At 30.0% G+C, this 21035-nt stretch overlaps 1 protein-coding gene across 4 annotated transcripts in view; it reads left to right on the top strand.

Annotated features, from left to right (window-relative positions):
• Positions 1-2812: 2812 nt before the first annotated feature.
• Positions 2813-21035, top strand: part of LOC114267233 (inactive glucose-6-phosphate 1-dehydrogenase 4, chloroplastic) — a 219347-nt gene continuing 201124 nt past the window's right edge. The window contains exons 1-13 of one of the 4 annotated variants that reach the window (XM_028208249.2): positions 2813-3133; positions 4219-4489; positions 7209-7537; positions 8572-8666; positions 9109-9223; positions 9357-9562; positions 9642-9750; positions 9832-9872; positions 9968-10088; positions 10190-10392; positions 11454-11654; positions 11770-12006; positions 13652-13902. In XM_028208249.2, the coding sequence (XP_028064050.2) occupies positions 2936-3133; positions 4219-4489; positions 7209-7537; positions 8572-8666; positions 9109-9223; positions 9357-9562; positions 9642-9750; positions 9832-9872; positions 9968-10088; positions 10190-10392; positions 11454-11654; positions 11770-12006; positions 13652-13655 (2130 nt within the window). In that variant the 5' untranslated portion in view covers positions 2813-2935 and the 3' untranslated portion in view covers positions 13656-13902. Of the gene's footprint in view, positions 3134-4218; positions 4490-7208; positions 7538-8571; positions 8667-9108; positions 9224-9356; positions 9563-9641; positions 9751-9831; positions 9873-9967; positions 10089-10189; positions 10393-11453; positions 11655-11769; positions 12007-13651; positions 13903-21035 lie in introns of those variants that run through there. The other 3 variants (XM_028208252.2, XM_028208253.2, XM_082914813.1) reach the window with 3 other exon arrangements.

Genomic DNA, 21035 nt, shown 5'->3' on the forward strand with positions numbered 1-21035 from the left:
ATTTGATAATTTCTCTATTCGTTGAAAAAAAATATTTCTATGGAGCATTTTCCATGAGTTTTTGGACGGAAAATAAGTTTGCAAAATGGATTATTCAAATTCTTTTAACAAAATTAACTTATTTGGTTAATGAATTAATTTTTAAATTGCAACAAACAAAACCTCAATATTGGTAAGATATTTACGTTTGGATATCATTAAACATGGTATTTACCCTTTATTTATATTTAAATTGTTCATTCAATTTTAATAGTAAATTTTAATTGTTTAAAATTATAATATTGCGTGTAATTCTATTAGTTAATAGATTCCCTCTTCTTTAATAAATCGGATTCTATAAAATAATTAAATATGCATAATTATGTTGACCAATAAAATTTAAAAGGCAATGAACATTATCACATTGAATCACAGGCAATGATAACAGATACAAATGAAAGAAATGGGCTAAAAAAAAATAAAAATTATCTTAACAAATGAAGATTGTGCGTGTACCATACCATGCAAAAATTAGTGTTTAATCAATCAATTGCCTCTAGTAAGATGTTAAAAGAGGGATCTTGTGCACAAAATAAAATAAAAATAAATTTTCAATTGTAAACAAAAAAACGAAAAAACGAGTCAACTTTAAAAGGATCAAAATTGTGTCATTTTGATGCACAACATACCTATTACAAAGTATAGATGCGTCGAGTTTGATACTGTGACGAAAACAAAACAAGAAAATATACTGTAAAATAAATATGAGTAGAGTCTCTATTTGTATCTTTAGGATTAGTCACATCAAACCAACTTACAACAAACTTTAAAAATGCATATTATTATGTGCTATTATAAATTAAAATTTAATTATTTGAAATAGTTAAATTTAATTATTATATGAACTTTTAAAGTTTTGATTTTTTGTTAAAATTTCACATTTAATATATTTTAAACAAAAATCTAAGACATAGATGTAATTAAAGTTCTAACATTTTAAAACTTAAATAAAAAATTCACAAAGAAATAAAAAAAGCAAAACAATGTTAAAACAAAGGCCTAAGGCCACTTGTTTTATTGCCTTAAAAATTGAAAAGCATGTTATTCTCACAGACCAAAAAACAATAGTTTGTCCCAGTCATTATCCACATTGTTACTGGATTTATGACTTATTTTAGATAAATTACACTAACATCTTTCGTAGTATTCTAAAATTACATTTACACCTCCTCTTATTCTTTGAAATACAATTCTAAAAAAATAAATAAAAAATATAATTTATTTTAGATTATCAATCTCAACCATTCATGAGCTAACCGTTTGTTCACTAACAAAAATTGTTAATCTTAACAAATACATTTTTTGAAATATGCATTTTGCCTTTCTACTTCTATCAAAGTACAAATTCATTTTTCTATACCTACTTCCTCTTTCAATGGCACTAGTTCAATGGTAGTGAAGGTTGGTAATAGGGTTGACAACTTTGTTCCTCTCCATCTTGTCTCTTTTCAATATTCTTTTAATGTCTCTTTTTTTGATTTAGATGAAATTTGACAAGTCAAGAGATTATAGCCATTTTAGTACTGTATTTAACAATATTAGCTAACAAGAAGTCTCATTGTAAATTTAGAGAATAAGAGAATTTCCCCATTGTTAGTGAAATATCTGTTAGGTAATGTATCGACTAGCCTTAACACAAATTTCACTAATCAAACAATGACCAAGTGATTGTGTGTATGGTTGTACTGCTTTGACAGGTTCAAGCAATTCTTTGCAACAACAAAAACAATTAGAAATTGCAAACGAAAGAAATGATGGAACAAAAGGAAATTTTATTGATAATTTTCTATGTTACAATGAGATAAAATATGGCAAAAAGTCTTTTTCTTATCTTCATCCATCATTTCGTAGCAATTTGGGCTATCGATTAATAATTGCAAGGACCAATTGCTACTCATGGCACTTCTTTACTCAAATCCATATTTTAGGCACAAACATTTGTCTCCACAATTAGAATCGCTACTTGTCCTTTACATAAAAACCATGCGTTATTTGTGATTTGAATCCATTTTTTTTCACATATTTTAGCTTGTTAACAAACTTGTGAAAGGAAAATTGATAAAAATACCCACTTAGTTTTTGATTTAGTAATTATCAATTTTATATTTGAACAATATTTTGAATTAATTATACTAAAACCCCCTTAACTATTAGTAACTATTACTTGAATTCTTCATTTTTTAACATGTACATATTAACCCCATCAATTATAAAAATCATATAAATACAGTCATTTTATAGGTGACATGGAGGAGTCTGAATTTGTTAAAGTTAAAGATCTCAACTTCACGATGAAATTGACCCATTATTGGACTAATTTGGACTCACTTTGATGATCTAAACCATTCATTTTATACACCTAACTAAGAAAATTATCTATACAAAAAATCAAATTGATCCAATATTGAATGTCATATTACTAGATTATTTTTTTTATCCATACACGAGTTACATGTTTTCAAGAATAGACCATCCATATGTTATAATATATATGTGATTTAATTATATCATATGATTATTTATGTCTGATCAACCCAATTTTTTACAGACATATTCTTCTTATATTGTCATATAAGATGAACAGTTTAAATAATTGGTATGAGCACGGATTAATCTGCCAATAGGTCAACTTCACCGTGAAGTTGAGGTTTTCAATTTTAGCAAATCCAAACTCGCTCAGTCACTCGGTCGGTGTTGAAGAGGTCAAAATGTAAGAACTCATTAAAAAAAGGGATAAAATGATATTTAGTGATAACTATGAGGATCTTGGTGTAAATAACCCAAATATTTTTTATCTGTGTTTCTCACTCCTACCTACCAATGGGCATTAGCTGGTTGATTTGATCACTGCTTTAATGGGTTGCTCTTGCATCAATATTTTCTCACACTCATAGTCATGGAAATCACATTATTAACATCCTCAATCAGGACTTCAAAACCCCTAAACAACCGTGTTCTAAAGGGTTTTGATCCTTACACGAAAACCTCGTCTTTGTCGATACCCCTTTCGGGAATCTCAGTCGGAGGACGACCCATCTGGGTTAGTAATGCTTGTCGTCTGAATGGTTCGAGAATCTCCCTTTCGGCTAACCCAGTAAGTAGTTTAAAGTGTTTGCTTTTCCAAACCTTACTGTTTGGTTCCCCAGAAAACTATTAGGAAAAGAAAATAAACTTCAAATTGGAGTTATATGGTTATTGTTCTATTTGATCGAAATCACTGTAAATGGTTAGAATTGCATTTAATTATGCCCATTTTAGGTTGATTTGTTTATTTTATGTTATTTATAGCTCAATTTTCAGTGTATTGAACTGGAATTTTAAGAGCTCGGCTTTTCACTTGCAGGTTTTGTTAAGAATTGGCAACTTCTTTTGTTTCATTGTTTTGATCATAAGCATGTAATTGACTTAACTTGATACTTTTAATTTGCTTAATAATTCAACTTTAATCCTTCTATTGCTATTTGCTTTTTCAAAAATTATGTTGTTTTTTGGATCATCGATTTGTGGAGGGAAAGGAAATGTGAAGCGAAATTTGAAGAAAATAAAGTAGCTTATATTCATTCACAAATCCCTCTCCATTTCTTTTCCCTCCACAAATTTCTCCTAAAATCCAAGATCCAAACACAACCTTATTGAGATACCATCACAGTGGAACAGTCATTTGCTTTTCTAATTTGCATTGTGGGTATTTCTGTCCACTGTATAGATTCGAAAAATGCTTGCTTAATGAGGGAATGTTAAGTTGGCTATTGAAAGTTTGTGTATACCCAATTTTTGGTGGATTTTTCGTCCCATTAAACTGGTGCTCAACAGAGCTGACTTGGTTTTGTTTTGACCTTGGTAGGTAAGGTTTTCTTGTGATGACTATTGAATCCCTACCTTGCAGTTTGCAAAATATAATATGGATCATGAATTTAAATGTGATTAAAAAAAAAAAAATTGTATATAAATTCTTTAACATTAGCAGCTGCACTTGAGTTTCTTTCACTTTGGAACTGTTGTTCTACTTCTTACATGTTCTGTACTCGTTTGGACTTCAATTAACACTTGGTAATGGTTTTAATTTGATATTTGTGGAAAATATAGTGATAAAAATCTTACTGAATACAATTTAAAATTTTATGGGGATGATCTGCAAATTTCCAAACAATTCATGCATTTGATGTTTGATCTGCATAGGTAGCAGCAGCAAACCATTTGCCTTTGGCAATAGATGGCTGTCATGTGTTCTATGGGGATGCCTCCAAGGTCTGTCGTATGTTTTGTGGCCTAAAATTATGGATACTTCAAAACCTAAACCCTCAGTGGGCCAAAAGAAAACATGAGCGGGGAATTGAGTTTAAGAGTTTACAAATTCAAGATAAAGATCAATTTACGGAGCATATGGAGACAACTTTATCACATGGAGGACATGTTTCTGAAGGAGCATCAGCAATTAGTTTTCCAAATGGTTAGTATTGGCCTCGTATTTTCATTGTATTGAACATAATGCTCTGTTTTAGACCCCAAAATAAAAATAAATAAATAAATTTTTAAAAAAACAATATGCTTTGTTAGTCAAGTAGATGTGGGAGAGGACTAGAAAGTAGAACTCAATTTTAGATTATTTATTTATTTATTTTTCTCATTTACTATTTTGGTGCGCAAGAAATCTCTTTAGAAGTTAACCACAAAGCTTTGTTGATTTTTTTCTTTACATTTTATTTGGAAAATGAAACAACTTTGGGAAACTATAACTTAAAGAGGAAATTACCAAAAAAAATAAAAAAAAATAAAAAATAAAGAAAAAAAGAAGAGAGATTTGGCCAATTAAACCTTAACTTTTTATTCACCTAAAAAAAACCTTAACTTTTTAATAGTTTCAAGTTAAACCATGAACTTTTAAAATGGTATCAATTCTAATCATCAGTTTGTATCCATTAATATAAATAATGGAAAAGGGTCAATTTGGACAATTTAATCACTTTTTTCCCCTTCATCATTGTTGATCACCACCTCCTACCCTTACCTTTGTCCGCTATCAGCCCTAATTTTTCCCAACCCACTGCAACACCTCCATCAATTTCCCCCGTCCATCGCTACTCCTCCCCTTCCCAACTCACTACCACCCTCCCATTTCCTAGTCCATAGCCACCTCCATGTCCCATTTCCTTCACCGTCCAACACCATCAACGAAAATTGGTTAAACTATATAAATTTCCCCTTCTTCATTGGTTAATTCAAACGAATGGTTATAATTGATAGCATTTTAAAAGTTGAGGGTTTGAATTTAAACAATTAAAAAGTTAAGGTTTGATTTGTTGAGTCTTGTGTGGTTGGGTGTCGGGTCGTGTGGATCCTGATTTGTTTACCTTTTTAAATTTCGTTGACGATGTAATTGGTTAGTGTTCTTTGTTTGGGGGTCATTTTTTGTATTCATTAGCATCTTCTTGATGCTCTTTTTCAATAAATTTATTTATCCAAAAAAAAGAAAAAAAAGTTAGGGTTTGATTTGTTACTGAGGTCAAACGGCATAGTTTTTGTTTTCTTCGTAATTTGCCCCAACTTAAAAGCAAACCGTAAAGCTCAAATTATTATTATTTTAGTTGTTCTTATATATATTTGGGACAATTACATAAAAAATCCCAAAGTTTGAACCTTGTAACAAAATAAACCTTGAGTTTTTAATTTTGTCAATTAAACCATAATCTTTTGATTTCTTTTCAAGTTAAACCCTTTGTTTATTTTTGTTAAGTAAAATTGACGGAAAAAGAGTATTTTAATCATTAAACTCGACGTAGATATTCATAAAATATCTAAAAATATACTTTTTATTAAGTTTAATGATTAAAATACTGATTTTTCATTGATTTTACTTAATAAAATAAAAATAGGCAAATGGTTTAGATTGAAAACAAATCAAAAATTTAGGATTTAAATTGACAAAATTAAAACTTAGGGTTTATTTTGTTACAAGTCTCAAAACTCTAGTTTTTTTTTTTTTTTTTTTTTGTAATTTCCCCTATATATTTTTAAAATTTTTGGTTTCCTTAGCAATCATATTTTTTGAGTAATTTCTTTATCTGTATACAAGTATTGTATATACACATTTATTCACTTTACTTTCAAAATTAAGTTCTATGTTACATGGACTCGCCAAATTTGGCGAAATACCCATGTCGACATGACACGACACAGGTACGGGTGTGGAATTCGGCTGGGATACGGCATGAAGAAAGTGAATACGGTGGCATACCTGCGAGGCGGCGATTAAGGCTGAGATTGTCTTCGTCAGTCTCTTCTTTCACTGTTGATCTCCATCTTCTTCGTCTCTCAGGGCTTTGATCGTCTTCATCACTCTCTTCTCTCATTGTCGATCTCGATCATCGTCATCTCTCTCTCTCTCTCTCTTCATCTATCTTTGTTCTCTGTTCTGCTCTCTCTCTCTCTCTCTCTCTCTCTATTTATATAATTTGTTTTATATGATATAATTTATATAATATATATACATAATACAATTTATCGTAAATAATATAATTTTTATACCTAAAATAAAAAATTATATATTTTATCATATATAATATAATTTATTTTATGGCTAATATAATTTTTATAATTTTTATTTGTTATTTCTTTTTTTTTTTTAATTTTTTAATAGAATTTATTATTTCTTAACTTTTTAACATATAATAAATAAAATAAATCATCTAATTGTTTAAAAGAAATTTAAATCGTATATAATAAAAAAAAAATCTAAAAAAAATTATAAAATAAAATATCTAATTTCTATTTTTTTTAATTTTTTTTTACATAATTTATTATTCCTTAGTTATTATAATTTTTTATTCATAATATATATGTCAATTAAAAATAAAAAAATAAATTATATAGATTAATCATTAAAAATATTATCAATAAAAATAATACATAAGATTAAAAATAAAAAAATATGTTTTAAAAATAGCTATTTAACGTATTCCCATACCCATATCCACATTTGGATCCATATCCACGTATCCTCAATTTTTAGTTTTGAAGTGTCTGACTCCCAGATATGCACCCACACCTGATACCCGCACCCGCACCCGCACCCGCACCCGCACCCGCACCCTCCATGTAACGTAGATTAAGTTCATTCTTTCTCCATTTATTATGATATAGAACTTTACAATCTTTAAATGGTTAAACAGAAGCCTCCATAGAGGAACTGACAGACACAACTTCACGGCATGGAGAAATTTCTATTCCAAATGTTGAACCTGCTGTTTCTACTAAAGTAGCCTCTTCCATGGAATCTCCTTTATCTTTTCCCATAGCAGGCACAACAAAATCAGCTTCCCTTCATGGAAAACGTTCTGACCCTAATTTTCAACTTGATGTTTCCACAAGAACGGCTGCTTCCATGGAATCTTCTTCACCCTCTCTTGGTATTGCTGTCATTGGCGCTACCGGTGAACTGGCAAGGGGAAAGATTTTTCCTGCACTGTTTGCACTGTACTACAGTGGCTTTCTTCCTGAGGTAGATGTTCGAAATGTTTTCTCATAGGGATTTCTATGCATTAAACTTCAGTTACATTTTTAACTTGCATGAAGGATGGTGATTATCTGTGAATATATTTTGACATTTTAAACGCTTTTGGACGAGTATTTCACTATCAGACCCCTGTTGTACTTTTGTTATGTATGTTTTATTTACTTTTTTTTTTTTATATTTTTTTTATTTGTTTTAAGCTCATTGTGTGGAACAGTAAATTTATTTGTGTTTACCACCACTAAAAAGAAATTGGTTCATCTTAGATTTTTGTGCTGGATCTTTTATGTTACTATGCTTCCTTCCTCTTCTTTTCATATTGTTTCCTTTTTTTCTCTTTATTTAATTATTGATTTTTTGGGGGGCTGGGGGAAGACCTTGTTTTACCCTAAAAATGAATTAGCCGTGACGGAATAGTGAAAAAAACAACACCCAATTAGTACCCATTAATGGGTGTTTGGGAGGGGTTAGATTGGCTGCAACGGAACAGTACTATTAATTATTTATGTGGAGAAGATCTGATAATTTTAAGGTAGTGTATAGTGTTAGGTGATATTGTGGCAAAAATGGGGGGAAAATAAAAATAAAATAGAAGAATCCTTCAATATTTTATGCTGGTTCAGTGCAAGGGGGACTTTGAGGTTTTTGTTGTTAACATATTATCTTATTGAATAAAGTTATGACGAGCATGCTTCCATTTCAGTTAATTACTCTGTTCTACGTGCAACATTTAGCTTATTCTAAATCTTAAACAAATCTCTCAAGCAACTAGATGATCAGCATGATTCACTGGAAAATAATTTCCGGACTTGCAATAACAGTGAAATAAGTTGACTGTCGGATGTTAGGTGTAAAATGGCACTAAGAATGAATAGATTTTATTGTCTTTTTTAGGCAGTTGGTTAGCCCTTGTGACATTGAACATCAATGAATTGAATCAACATTCTGTTTTTTCAAGTATCAGTATTTGACATTTCCATTGCAAGCTTTCCAAGTCTTAGCTTGTTTTTCCATGGCTGCAGAATGTCTATATTTTTGGATATTCAAGGAAGACTTTGACGGATGAAGATCTCAGATCCATGATAGCATCAACTCTTACTTGCCGCATTGATCATCAGTATGGTCCTCCTATCAAATTTCTGTCGGTTGTCATGATTGGCTATTCAGCCCTAGTTAGCCAAATTGTCATTGTATTCAAAAAGCTTATAGAATAGCATATTTTGTGCATTGGTAGTTTATACTATTAGGTCATGTTTGATTCAAAAGACTAATAGTGAAGTATTAATAATCCTATTAAATTAGTGTAGGATTCACTATCCAATTGGATTAATATCCATTGGATTAATAATCCCACCCCTACCCCATTACTAATAATCCTATAAATTTGTTGGATTAATTATCCATTGGATTAATAATCCTAAACCAAAATGTTAAAACAAACATGAGATAATTGGGCCCACGGATTAATAATCCTAATCCCATGCTCTAATCCACCCAATCAAACATGCCCTTAGAGACTTCTTAAACTCTGAATAGTTCCCATGAATGGAACTGTGCAGGGAAAATTGTGGGGATAAAATGGATACTTTTCTTAGTAAAACGTACCACCTTAATGGAGGATATGACAACAAAGAAGGGATGTCAAAGCTCCATGCCCGAATGGAACAGATTGAGGTAAGTTGATTCTCAAAGAGATTAGTTTGATAGTCGGGAACTATTTGCTGCTTACTCATTCTATCATTATTCTGTTAAATGCACTAGTTTGATGCTTTTGGTAGTTGGTTCTTTAACAGCTTACCTGCCTCAGGGTGAGTCTGAAGCAAACAGAATATTTTACCTTTCTGTGCCACAAGAAGCACTTCTAGATGTTGCGACCTCTCTTGCTGATAATGCCCAAACCAAGAAGGGTTGGAATCGTATAATAATTGAGAAACCGTTTGGTTTTGATCCGCTGTCTTCTCATCAGTTGACCCAATCTCTTATTTCCAAATTCCAAGAGGGGCAATTATATAGGTGGGATGCACATTATTTGTATGTTATACTCGCACCCACACAAGAATTTTTCTGTTTATTGAAATTATTTTTGTTTCAGGATAGATCATCTTCTGGGAAGGAACATCATTGAAAACCTTACTGTTATGAGATTCTCTAATCTTGTTTTTCAGCCACTATGGAACCGAACATATGTGCGCAATATACAGGTAGATCTTTTTGAAAAATGACCCTCACATGTGGCTTAGGTTTATATCCGCATCTTTACTGTCCCGTTGGCTTATTTTCAGGTCATTTTATCAGAAGACTTGGGTGTGCCGATGCAAGGAAGGTAATCATAATATTTGTTTGGACTTCAGTATAGCAATCTGTCATTTACATGTAAAACATAATATACTTGTAATTTTGATTTGTTGTTTTGCACAGGTATTTTGATGAATATGGAATCATCCGTGATATTGTACACAGTCATATACTCCAGACAATTGCATTACTTGCTATGGAGCCACCAATAAGTCTTGATGGCGAAGATATACGAAATGAAAAGGTACACAGCCCCTTCTTCGCAACACACATATTGCAAAGTCAAATATCACAAATTCACCACATTGATGTATCTTTTGATCTTTACAAGAAGCTTCTCTTCAGGTCAAGGTTTTGAGATCAATCCGTAAATTGGAACTTAGTGATGTCATTCTTGGTCAATATAAAGCTAGTTCAGGAGATAAGGTTGATGCTTACTTGGACAGTTTGATCCCCACATTCTTTGCTGCGGCTTTGTTCATTGACAATGCACGGTGGGATGGCGTGCCTTTTTTGATCAAAGCTGGCAAGGGACTCATCAAACACAGGTATCTAGGATCAGTCGCAGTTTTGTTATTATGAGTTTGTCATAAACTATAGTGAGATTCCACTACATGACTGCTCAATTATAAGATTTCAATGCATGACTAAAATTTGTTACTAGTTTGTAACTCCTTTTTATGATATCGGTTGGTAATTTATTCTAAAAATCTGGAATTCACCTAGAAACAATGTTGCCTGTTGACTCTGGCAGTGATTTAGAATTTTTGGTAAATGTGATATCTTCTTGACTTCAATAATGGTTCATACTTATTTGATAATGTAATAAATATCTTGACTTTGCATTTGACTTTTATTTTTACTTTTTTCCGTACTTAATATTCAACTTCTTATCACACCATGCTATGACACATTTGGCAACTTTATGGCCATGTTTGTTTGGGCGGACTGGATTAGCATTCCCATAACTAATAGTCCTAGGATTACGAATCCGTTGGATTATGTATCCTATCTTAACTAATAGTCAAGTTTAAAATAATTAGTCCATATTTCAATTGTTTAACCAAACATCGGATTAATAATTTTATTGGACTATTAGTCCAATCCCAAACTCATGTCCACCCAAACAAACATGGCCTATAGGTATTGTTTGGTTTGCTGGAATGATTTTAGACAAAAATGGCATCACTATTCCTTGGTCTCCTAGTGAGATGACTATTCTCCTAAATTGGTGATGGTGATCGATTTCTAATGTAGATTCCTTTCTTTCTACAGAACCAAACATAAGAATGGATATACTATAGATTCATTTTAATGAACCAAACACTGCATGATGATTTGAAATTTGAATTCTTTAGGAATGGAATAGTTCGTGTATATAGAAGTTACAATTGTGCATGATATTTTCTTTAATGCTTTGGTAAAGCTCAAGTGACTGATGGTAGTAGTTCCTACTTATAACTTCTAAGATAAATCAATGAGCAACATGCAAGCTGATTATTTTTCTAGCATTTGCAATTGCTTTATTCCCATATTTTAATTAATTTGTTTAAACATCTATTTTCCTAACAAATAGAATCTCTTCACCCATATTAGCTTTATTACACAGGGTGGAGATACGCATACAGTTCTGTCATGTTCCCGGAAACCTTTACCGTGACCGCATGGGCCATAACATTAACCTCACCACTAATGAACTGATTTTACGAGATGTGCCTGACGAAGCCATCCTAGTCAGAGTTAACAACAAGGTTCCAGGACTAAGTTTGCATTTGGACGCTTCCGAACTGAATTTGCTCTACAAGGATAAGTATAACATTTCACTCCTATATTTAAGATCTTTCACTTCAAATTCATAATTCTACCAATGCTAAGACCTTATCATTGATGTCCATTACATGTCTGTAATTGTGTTCATTCTTTAGGTATAACGCGGAGGTACCTGATTCGTACGAGCATCTTCTTCTTGATGTGATTGACGGAGACAACCATCTATTCATGAGAAGTGATGAGCTTGAAGCTGCATGGAAGATTTTATCTCCAGTTCTGCAAGAGATAGACAAGAAAAATATGGTACCAGAGCTGTATGAGTTGGGAGGTAGGGGTCCTGTTGGAGCCTTCTATCTCTGGGCAAAACATGGGGTTCAGTGGGTTGATGACTAGTAAGGCTCTCTACCCCATCTTTGTTTTGTTTCTTGAGAATGATTTGAATGCACAATTAATGATTAGAGTTCCAATGGTTCTTGCATGAAACAATAATAAAATTTACTGTCTTGTGATAATGAGTTGTGACCATGTGCCTTTCCTTCATTTGAAGACTAAAACCTGTTTGGTTGTGTTTTTGTTTTCGGAATAAAAAACAATGAGAAGTTAAAAATCATTCATCCTTTCCGTATTGTTTTCAGTTTTTGCAAAAGTAGTTTTAGAAAATTTAGAAACAACCTTTTGGTGTCTCTTAAAAAGTGAGTTATTTAAAAAAAATCAAAAAAAGTTTTTGGAAACAGTTTGCAAACAAGTTTGTGTTTTCTAGGAAGTAAAATAAGAAAAACAAAATCACAATCAAACATTTCTACCTGGCATTTTGCAATTTTCTTATGTTCTTTTGTACCAAAATTTGAATTTTACCTGATAAGGTTTCAAAGTGACATAAGATTGCATGCTCTGTGTTGTGGAGTGTGTGTAATTTAGAGGAAATTCAAGAGATATAAATAACTAAAATTAAGAGTTAACCTCTCTGCATTGATCTTCTTGTTGTAATTCAATGGTCTAGGTTTAAAGTTAAAGGGAAATGATGTCCTGTGTTTTTTGAAAACAAAATGTATTTTGATTCATTTTACTGTAATTTTATACTTGAATCGTTGAATTGTGTATTTTTACAGACAAATTTTGTTGTGACAAAAACAGAAAAATCATGATAAGAGTACCTCTATCCACAAATATTAGCCACCCTTCATAGCGTTTTTTACTTTATAGCTGCTCCTCATTTCCCATTGGTTGAGCTGCTCCCATTCCTCTCGCTTTCAATAGACAGGTCGATCAAATGAGTACGGTGTGATGCCAACTTTTTCACCTGTACAACTCTCCTTTCACCCTCCTGTAGTTGGTGTGATGCCAACTTTTTCACCTGGATGACTCTCCTTTCACCCTCCTGTAGTTAGTGTGGCCCGTTTTTAAGCAAAAAAAAAAACACATAAGTTTGTGCTATCTCATGCCTTTGTTTCTAGCCAATAATGCTAGAGAAATTTAGACATAAAAAAGTATCAAGCAAAATTGTGTAATAATTGAATTTAGATCCCATATTATTATTTTTATTATTTTCTAGTACTTTTTTGGGTCTGAATTTTTGATCTCTAACATTACTTATTTCAAGAATTAGGGATGGGCTGGGTTGGTTCCACACATTGTCTATGTACGTTAGTGATTAGATGATCAGTCACACTAGGATCGACACACAGACCTGCACCCTTACATCATTTTTCACTGAGCAGTCATTTAGGGGCCTTAGTTGGTGATCCGGGTTGTTTCCCTTTCAACGATGAAGCTTATCCCTCATTGTCTCACTAGCCGACCTTGATCCTTGTTATTTTGAGGTCATACCAATTATTAATCTAAATTCAAGTTCAAAACTTATGAGGGATAAATAATTCGACTCATTCACATCCATATCATGAATGTTTGGAATTCATATTATGCAGGAGACATTGCTTGTGAGTAATTCATATTACATTTACATAAAGGCTTAATTATCTAATGTTACTTTTTGAACAATGCAATCCACTTTGGTAATCATGTATCTGGATTGGACAGTTGATAAGAAGAAAAGTTGTTAAAAGCACATGATAGAGGGCCTCCACTTGAATTGGATTTTAGCACATATCCATGTATTTGTATGAAAATATGTGACCATCAGGGCAGTTGTACTTTCGTCATATGATGATGCTGTTTGTTGTTTTTGTGTGTGAGTCATGCTAGGATATTTATCCCTATTTATCTATTCAAAACAATAATAATCCCGTGATCGAATTTGAGTATCAAAATATTATTTGTTGTTTTATTAATGCTTTTGTTTAATGGCCTCCTCCTTTTGTATAAAATATGAGGTTTTAAGTATTAATAACGATGACGCGAACGCAGTTGTATAACATAACAATTGGAGCAACTAGAGTCGTTGAGTTGTTAATATTTTATTTCTTGGTGAAAATTTTAAAAAACTTATTAATACACATGTTTTTATTTCAAAGGTTCAAAATAGTTTTTGATGGATTTTGTTTATATTTTACACATGACCCAATACATGTGGTTTTTACACTAGTCCTTAATCAGTATGGATATATAAATTTTGCTGTATTTAATTTCTTTATTTTATTAATTTTACTTATGGATTACTTCTCAAATGTTATGGGAAAAAAAAATCATAAAAACTATTTAATATTAATTTAAAATGCAAAATGTCAACCAAATAACGTAACTAAAAGTACATAGCATGATAATAAATTTAACCTGTCTTGAAATAGATTTATTTATCAAAGAACAAAAATAATGAATGATCGAAAAAGAAAAAGAAGAGAGAACTAAGGTGTCGTTTGGGAAGAGCTCATTTGGGCTCTTTTGGCTCGTTGAGTCACAAAAGACAGAATAGGTTATTTGAGCCACAACAGACAAAACATCACATCCAACTCATAATTATTATACTCTTCTCTCACAAAAAAAAGTTAAAAAAAGTTAAAAAAGTCAAAAAGTCAAAAAATCTTTCTAAAACCAAACTTTTGAGCTCATGCTCAAAAAGTCAAAAAGTCAACTCACTTTCCAAACAGAGGCTAAGTTCAACTAACTTTATTTATCCGAAAAAAAAGCTCAACTAAACTTGATGACAATTTAAATCTTTTAGAACTTAACGATTGGATACTCCTAGCACGTAGATTTAAGATTTATGTATAAGTTATAACTTGTATATGTCTTTTATGTGATTGCAATAGCTTGGGGAAAAAAAAAAAAAGAAAAAAGAAAAAAAAAAGAGGTGATTTTATATACAAAATTAATTAGGTCATCAAAAAAAAAGAAAAAAAAGAAAAAAAAAGGGGTTAAAAGCAATAGTGGAATGATCATAACGGCCAAAATGTTTTATTTTAACGATGCAATAATGGACATTACACCTTCTACGTAATAGTGGTGGTCATTAGCATTATATATTTTAATCACACCATTATAACAACAATAAAAAGTGCTAGTAAGTAGGGGTGATTATGAATTCGATGACTTGTTTAACAACCTAACTTAGCATGATATTTTTAAGGCTTAAGAAAAAGATTTAACTCATAGGAATAGATTGGGTTGAGATTTTAAGCCTATTTAATTTTCAAACTAAATTTGAGAGAAGGAGTTTTAATCTAACTCGGTCTACTCATTTATTAAATACTAGTTCGCGTTATTGTTGACTAAGAATAAGATGCACCATAATATATAGTATTATTAAGGTGTTTTTAGATAATTTTAAAGTCGTAATATCAATATACAAATAGACTTGATTAGATACAAAAAAAATTGAGTTTGGAAGCATTAAATTCAAATTAAGTATCATCTCTATATAAAAAAATAAAATAAAAAAGGACACTTACCAATCAAACCTATTAACTGGACTTATTTACCTTTTTTTTTTTCTTTTTGACAAATTTATCACAGTAAATTTATTCATAAAAAATAAAGAGATTGATAAATTTATCAATGTGACTTAATGAATAATAAGTCCCAAAAATAAGACTTATTGGTAATTTATCCTTAAAAAAATTACAAATCAGAAAATCACATATTAGATTGTCTTATTTGACAGATGGTTTAACCATAAAAATATATAATCTTGTTTGAGTGTTGTTGTTCATTAGTTGCTTGCTTGAGTGATTAGATTGAATGAGTATAACCAAGGCAATTACTAATTTCTTCATTGTGTTAACCAATCAAAAAAATATTAGAACCAAATAAATCTGACCCATGCATATTCACTTTGTCTATGTTTGATTTGATTTTTAAAAGCTTGTTTCAATTTTTTTAAACTAAAAATTAATTTGGTGAAATAAATAAAAAATTAAAAATATTTCTCACTTTTATATAATTTTATCTTTTGGGAGATCAAAATTCATTTTTTAAAAATATTTTTTTTGATATTTATTTTTATCAAATTAATTTCAAATTTTTTTATAATTTTTTTCCCCTTGAAAACAAGCCAAACTACCACTTGTTTTTTACAAAATATATCAATTAAAAACCAAATATGTAGACCGAACAATGGTAACTTTAGTAGAAAAACATGGTGGCTTTTGGTTGGCTGAGCCAACATGTATACTCAACATAGGTGGCTAAGTTTCAAAGGAGATATTATTTCAAAAATAATTTTTTGGAGAGAGTTTAAAAATTTGTTTGGTTGTATATTTTGAAAATAGTTTTGGAGTTTTAGAATTTTGGATGATTTGATATTTTTTTTTATAGTTGAATAGATGGGTATGAGATAATAAGTGATTGAAAATGAAAGAATAGAGAGAAAAAGTGATTGATTGATGTGTAGTAGAGAGAAAAGTGATTTTGAAATTCTTTTCTCTAAAATTTTCAACTAAACATATTGAATTTTTTTTCTCCAATAACATATTTTGAGAGATAAACCAAACATGCTTATAATTTCTCATATAAATGTATTTACAAACACAAGCATATTCAATTGCTATAAATCTATAACCCATATATAAATCACAACAAACACACTATAAAGCAAACAAATGAAAGACATGCAATCTTAGACACAAAAAAATCATACAATTATTGTTTAATTGTTAATTAACGTTGTCTAAGGCTCTTCTTCAACTTCATAGGCAATAGAAATGGAGCTAATCACAATATATAATTTTTTACTCACCCGAACAAGACCATTTTGATAGTGAACATTGTTTGAAAGAGGAAATTAGAAACCAACATTGTCGTCCAAACTCTTACTGACAATGATGGTATAATGATAGAATAAGTGTCAACTTTTAATTTATTACACATCCAATAATAAAAAGTCCAACTCTTATTATATCATTATACCAAACTACAGATCTCTAACATTTTTGAAAAATTTATTATACATTATAGGAACAAAAATACTATAAATCTAAATTTATGAATCCATGATTTGTCCATCAATTTTTTTATGGATAAATTCTTGGTTTATAAGTATCTTGTTATGAAATATTTTGTAGAAAAATTGAAGTGACCACCTCTATGTCGAGGCTACGTGGCTTGATATGTAGCAAAGCTATACGTCATCATTTCTATACCAAATGGCCCATCACAATGGTAAGCTGTAATATTATTTGTAGAAATGACATTTTTTTCTAATTAGAGCTTGAGACTCAACTTAATGTTTTGCACTATTTATACATGTTAGTTGGAAACACGTGGGGGTCTTGTAACTAAAGATAGAATTTAAAATTTTATTGATGGAATGAAAGTACGAGTATAAAAATATTGAGTTAATTTGAATACATTAATAATTAAACATAATTTCACCTATAAACATTGTGAAAAAATTATTTTACAAGAAAAATAAATTAATCTAGCAAGTATATTTTATTTTTTCAAAATATATATAACAGTTAATTTTTAAAATTTTATAAAAAAATGACATATACCTCTTGTATTAAAAAAATACTCAATAAAAAGTAGTTTGTTTAATGGGCATGTTATTATTATTTTTAAAATTTATAATAAATTAAATTTTTATGCAAATGTTAAATGATTTTTTTTTTTATGAATAGATTAGGTAAAACCATGGTTTCAAATTAAACCAAATTGTATTTAAATAGTTTGGATTAGATCAATTTATAACTTTAAAAAGTTAATTTTATTTTAATTTTTTTAGAATTGTAGCCTGTAAATTAATTTTGATTTCATCCTAAATTGATCCCAACCAGACCATATTAACCTCTCGTTGTGAGCTCCATCAGCCTTCCTCCACCAGCAAAGACAAATTATTCAAAAGCCATGATGATCAATCAATCAGTTAAAAATAAATAAAGGACGAATTACACTAACAGTCTCTATAGTTTAAGACTCGTGTTACTTTGATCTCTGACTTTGCAATTGTGACACATTTGACCTTGAATTTTGAATTTTGTTCTAAATAAGGACAACTAAAGATGCCATTGCTCAATTTCAAGGACAAAGTTGTCAATTTGATAAAATATAAACTAATTTGACAAATCAAAAAAATATTTTTGAATTTTTAAAAATATTTTTTATCCACCAAACATTAAATTATGTAAAATTGATATATCTTTTAGACTTTTATTTTATTTTATTTTTACTAAATTAGTATTTATTATGTGTTTAAATGATAATCATGTAATGAGTGGTTGTTAGATTTTTAATGTGTAATCGATATATTTAATATATGAAATGTTTTTAGTTTGAATTTTTAATTTAGAAGAATGAGTAAGACTCCCACCACCCCAGTGATTTTTGATTGGTCCATATATATATATATATTTCGTATTCTCCTCTTGCAGCCCCCATGTGTATGTAGGGGTGCTGGGGTCAACCCCCACTGGGGGTAGAGCTGTGCAAAATACCATCCAATCCGCTAAAACTGCATCGATCCACATCTATCCGCACCGCTCTAACCGCTAACCGCAGTTTAAACTTTAAAATTTATAACCCGCCAACCGAACTGCACCGCTCCGCTATAGTTAATACATATATATTTTTTAACCTCCAATGAAATATTAATGTAAAAATGAGTGTGAGAGATATTTAAGACATAAAATTTATTATAAATTAATGGTTATATATATGAAACATATTATTTAAAAATACATTTTGTTATATATCTAAAAATATTATACAAATTAGTATTATATATTATGCAAATGTGTGATAATTAGTTAGAATATTTTTTAATCCGCTAATCCGCCAAAAATCGCCCAAACCGCAAATTGTCAATCCGCTTATCCGCCAACCGGCCATTTGGTTTGTAATTTTACTCTTAAACCGCCCGAACCGCACCGCTCACACCCCTAACTGGGGGTATGGATTATGGTTGTTTAATTTAATAGATTGATTTAATAATGATATCAAAATTGTCGTCATATTTAACTTTTGGGAAAATAAAAACTAATTTAATGAAAATAAAAACAACTACCTATTACATGATCATCATCTAAACACATAATAAACATTAATTTGGTAAAATAAATAAATAAATAAATGTCTAAAAAAATTATCAATTTTACATAATTTAATCTTTAGTGGATAGAAATAATTTTTGAAAATTCAAAAATATTTTTTGACATTTATTTTATTCAAATTAGTTTATATTTTATTACTTTGACGACTTTAGTATTGAAATTGAGCAATGATATCTTCAATTGTCCTTATTTAAAAAATGTTTTTAGTTTTAAATTTTTAATTCAATAAATTAGTTTAATAATGATATCAAAGTTGTAACCATATTTGACCTTTGAAAAAATAGAAACTAATTTAATGAAAATAAAACAATTACCTAATACGTGATTATCATCCAAACACATAATAAACATTAATTTGGTAAAACAAATAAATAAATAAATGTCTAAAAAATTTATCAATTTTAGATAATTTTATCTTTAGTGGATATAAATAACTTTTAAAAATTCAAAAATATTTTTTGACATTTATTTTTATCAAATTAGTTTATATTTTATTACATTAACGATTTTACCCTTAAAATTGAGTAATAATATCTTTAACTATCCTTATTAAAAACAAAATTTAAAATTTAGTATCAAATGTGTTACAATTAAAAAATTAAAGATCAAAGTGACATAAGAATCAAACTATAAATACCGTTAGTATAATTTATCTGTAAGTAAATAATAAATAATGAGCAACCAACAAAATGGCAGGGAAGGGTAATAAACCACAATATTAACGGCAGTTGGGCTTTAGACACGTTTGGCATTTTGTGTTAGATTGAAGCTGGTTTCCTTCTTTTATATGTGTTATAGCTTTCGTCGGGGAAGTGGGTTGATTTTTTGGCTATTTTAGCCTAAGTTAAAAAATTTGATTTGGGAAAGATTTTTTAACTTTTTGATTTTTTTTGTGAGAGAAGAGTGAAATAATTATGGGTTAGATGTGATATCTTATTTTTTGTGACTAAAATGATCTATTTTATTTTTTATGACTAAAATAATCTAAAAAAACCCACCTTAGCTCCTCCGAAACGGAGTCATAGATAGATAGATATAGCTATAATACAATCTCCTTAGAGTATCTCCAACCCTGAACTTCTTTTATCATCAAATCTGATGAAAAAAAGGATGCTTTCCTCAATTTGATACCACTGGCTCCAACCCTTTACTTTTTATCAAATTTGCTCCGGGGACAACCGGTTGGTCAACCGGTAAGAGGAATTTATTTTTTTTGAACTGTTTGAACCAATTTTTTTGAACTGTTTGAACCCTGTGGTGGTCGACCGGTAAGGGAAAATATATATATATATATATATTTTTTTTTAACTATTTAAACTTTTTTTGGAACTGTTTGAACCCTTTTATGGTCAACCGGTTGGTCAACTGGCTGGTCGACCGGCTAGTCGACCGGTTCGTCTTCCCCAACGGTCATGTACAGTGTTTTGGTGAAATGCGGAGTCTGTACTCACTTTGATGATTTGTTTGATGAATTCTGAATTTGATACCGGTTTGGTGAAACCGTTGGAGCATGAAAAAGTAATTTTTTCACCAAATTTTAAATTTGATGACAGGTTTGGTTCAGGGTTGGAGATGGTCTTATAAATAAAAAATAATAATTAAAAAAAAAAAATGCACGGTGATAGTAAGAAACGACTTGTTTTGTGTTAGATTAAGCAGCTTTCATTCTTTTATATATGTAGATTTAATATTAATATTATATTATTTGGTTACAAAATAAACTAAATAATTAATAAAAGATTAAGATTTAAGATTTAAATCAAAATAATTTTAATGTTGGGCGGATTATATTAACGATCTTTATAGTTTGGGTTTGTGTCACTTTGACTTTTTAATTATGATACATTTTATTCTGAATTTTAAATCTCGTTTCAAATAAGGATAATTGAAAATATTGTTTCTCCATTTCAAGGACAAAGTTATCAATTTGATAAAATATAAGCTAGTTTGACAAAAATAAATGTTAAAAAATTATTTCA

The sequence above is a fragment of the Camellia sinensis genome, chromosome 2 (assembly GCF_055761805.1).
Source record: "Camellia sinensis isolate YWXY chromosome 2, ASM5576180v1, whole genome shotgun sequence".
Taxonomy (NCBI): Eukaryota; Viridiplantae; Streptophyta; class Magnoliopsida; order Ericales; family Theaceae; genus Camellia; species Camellia sinensis.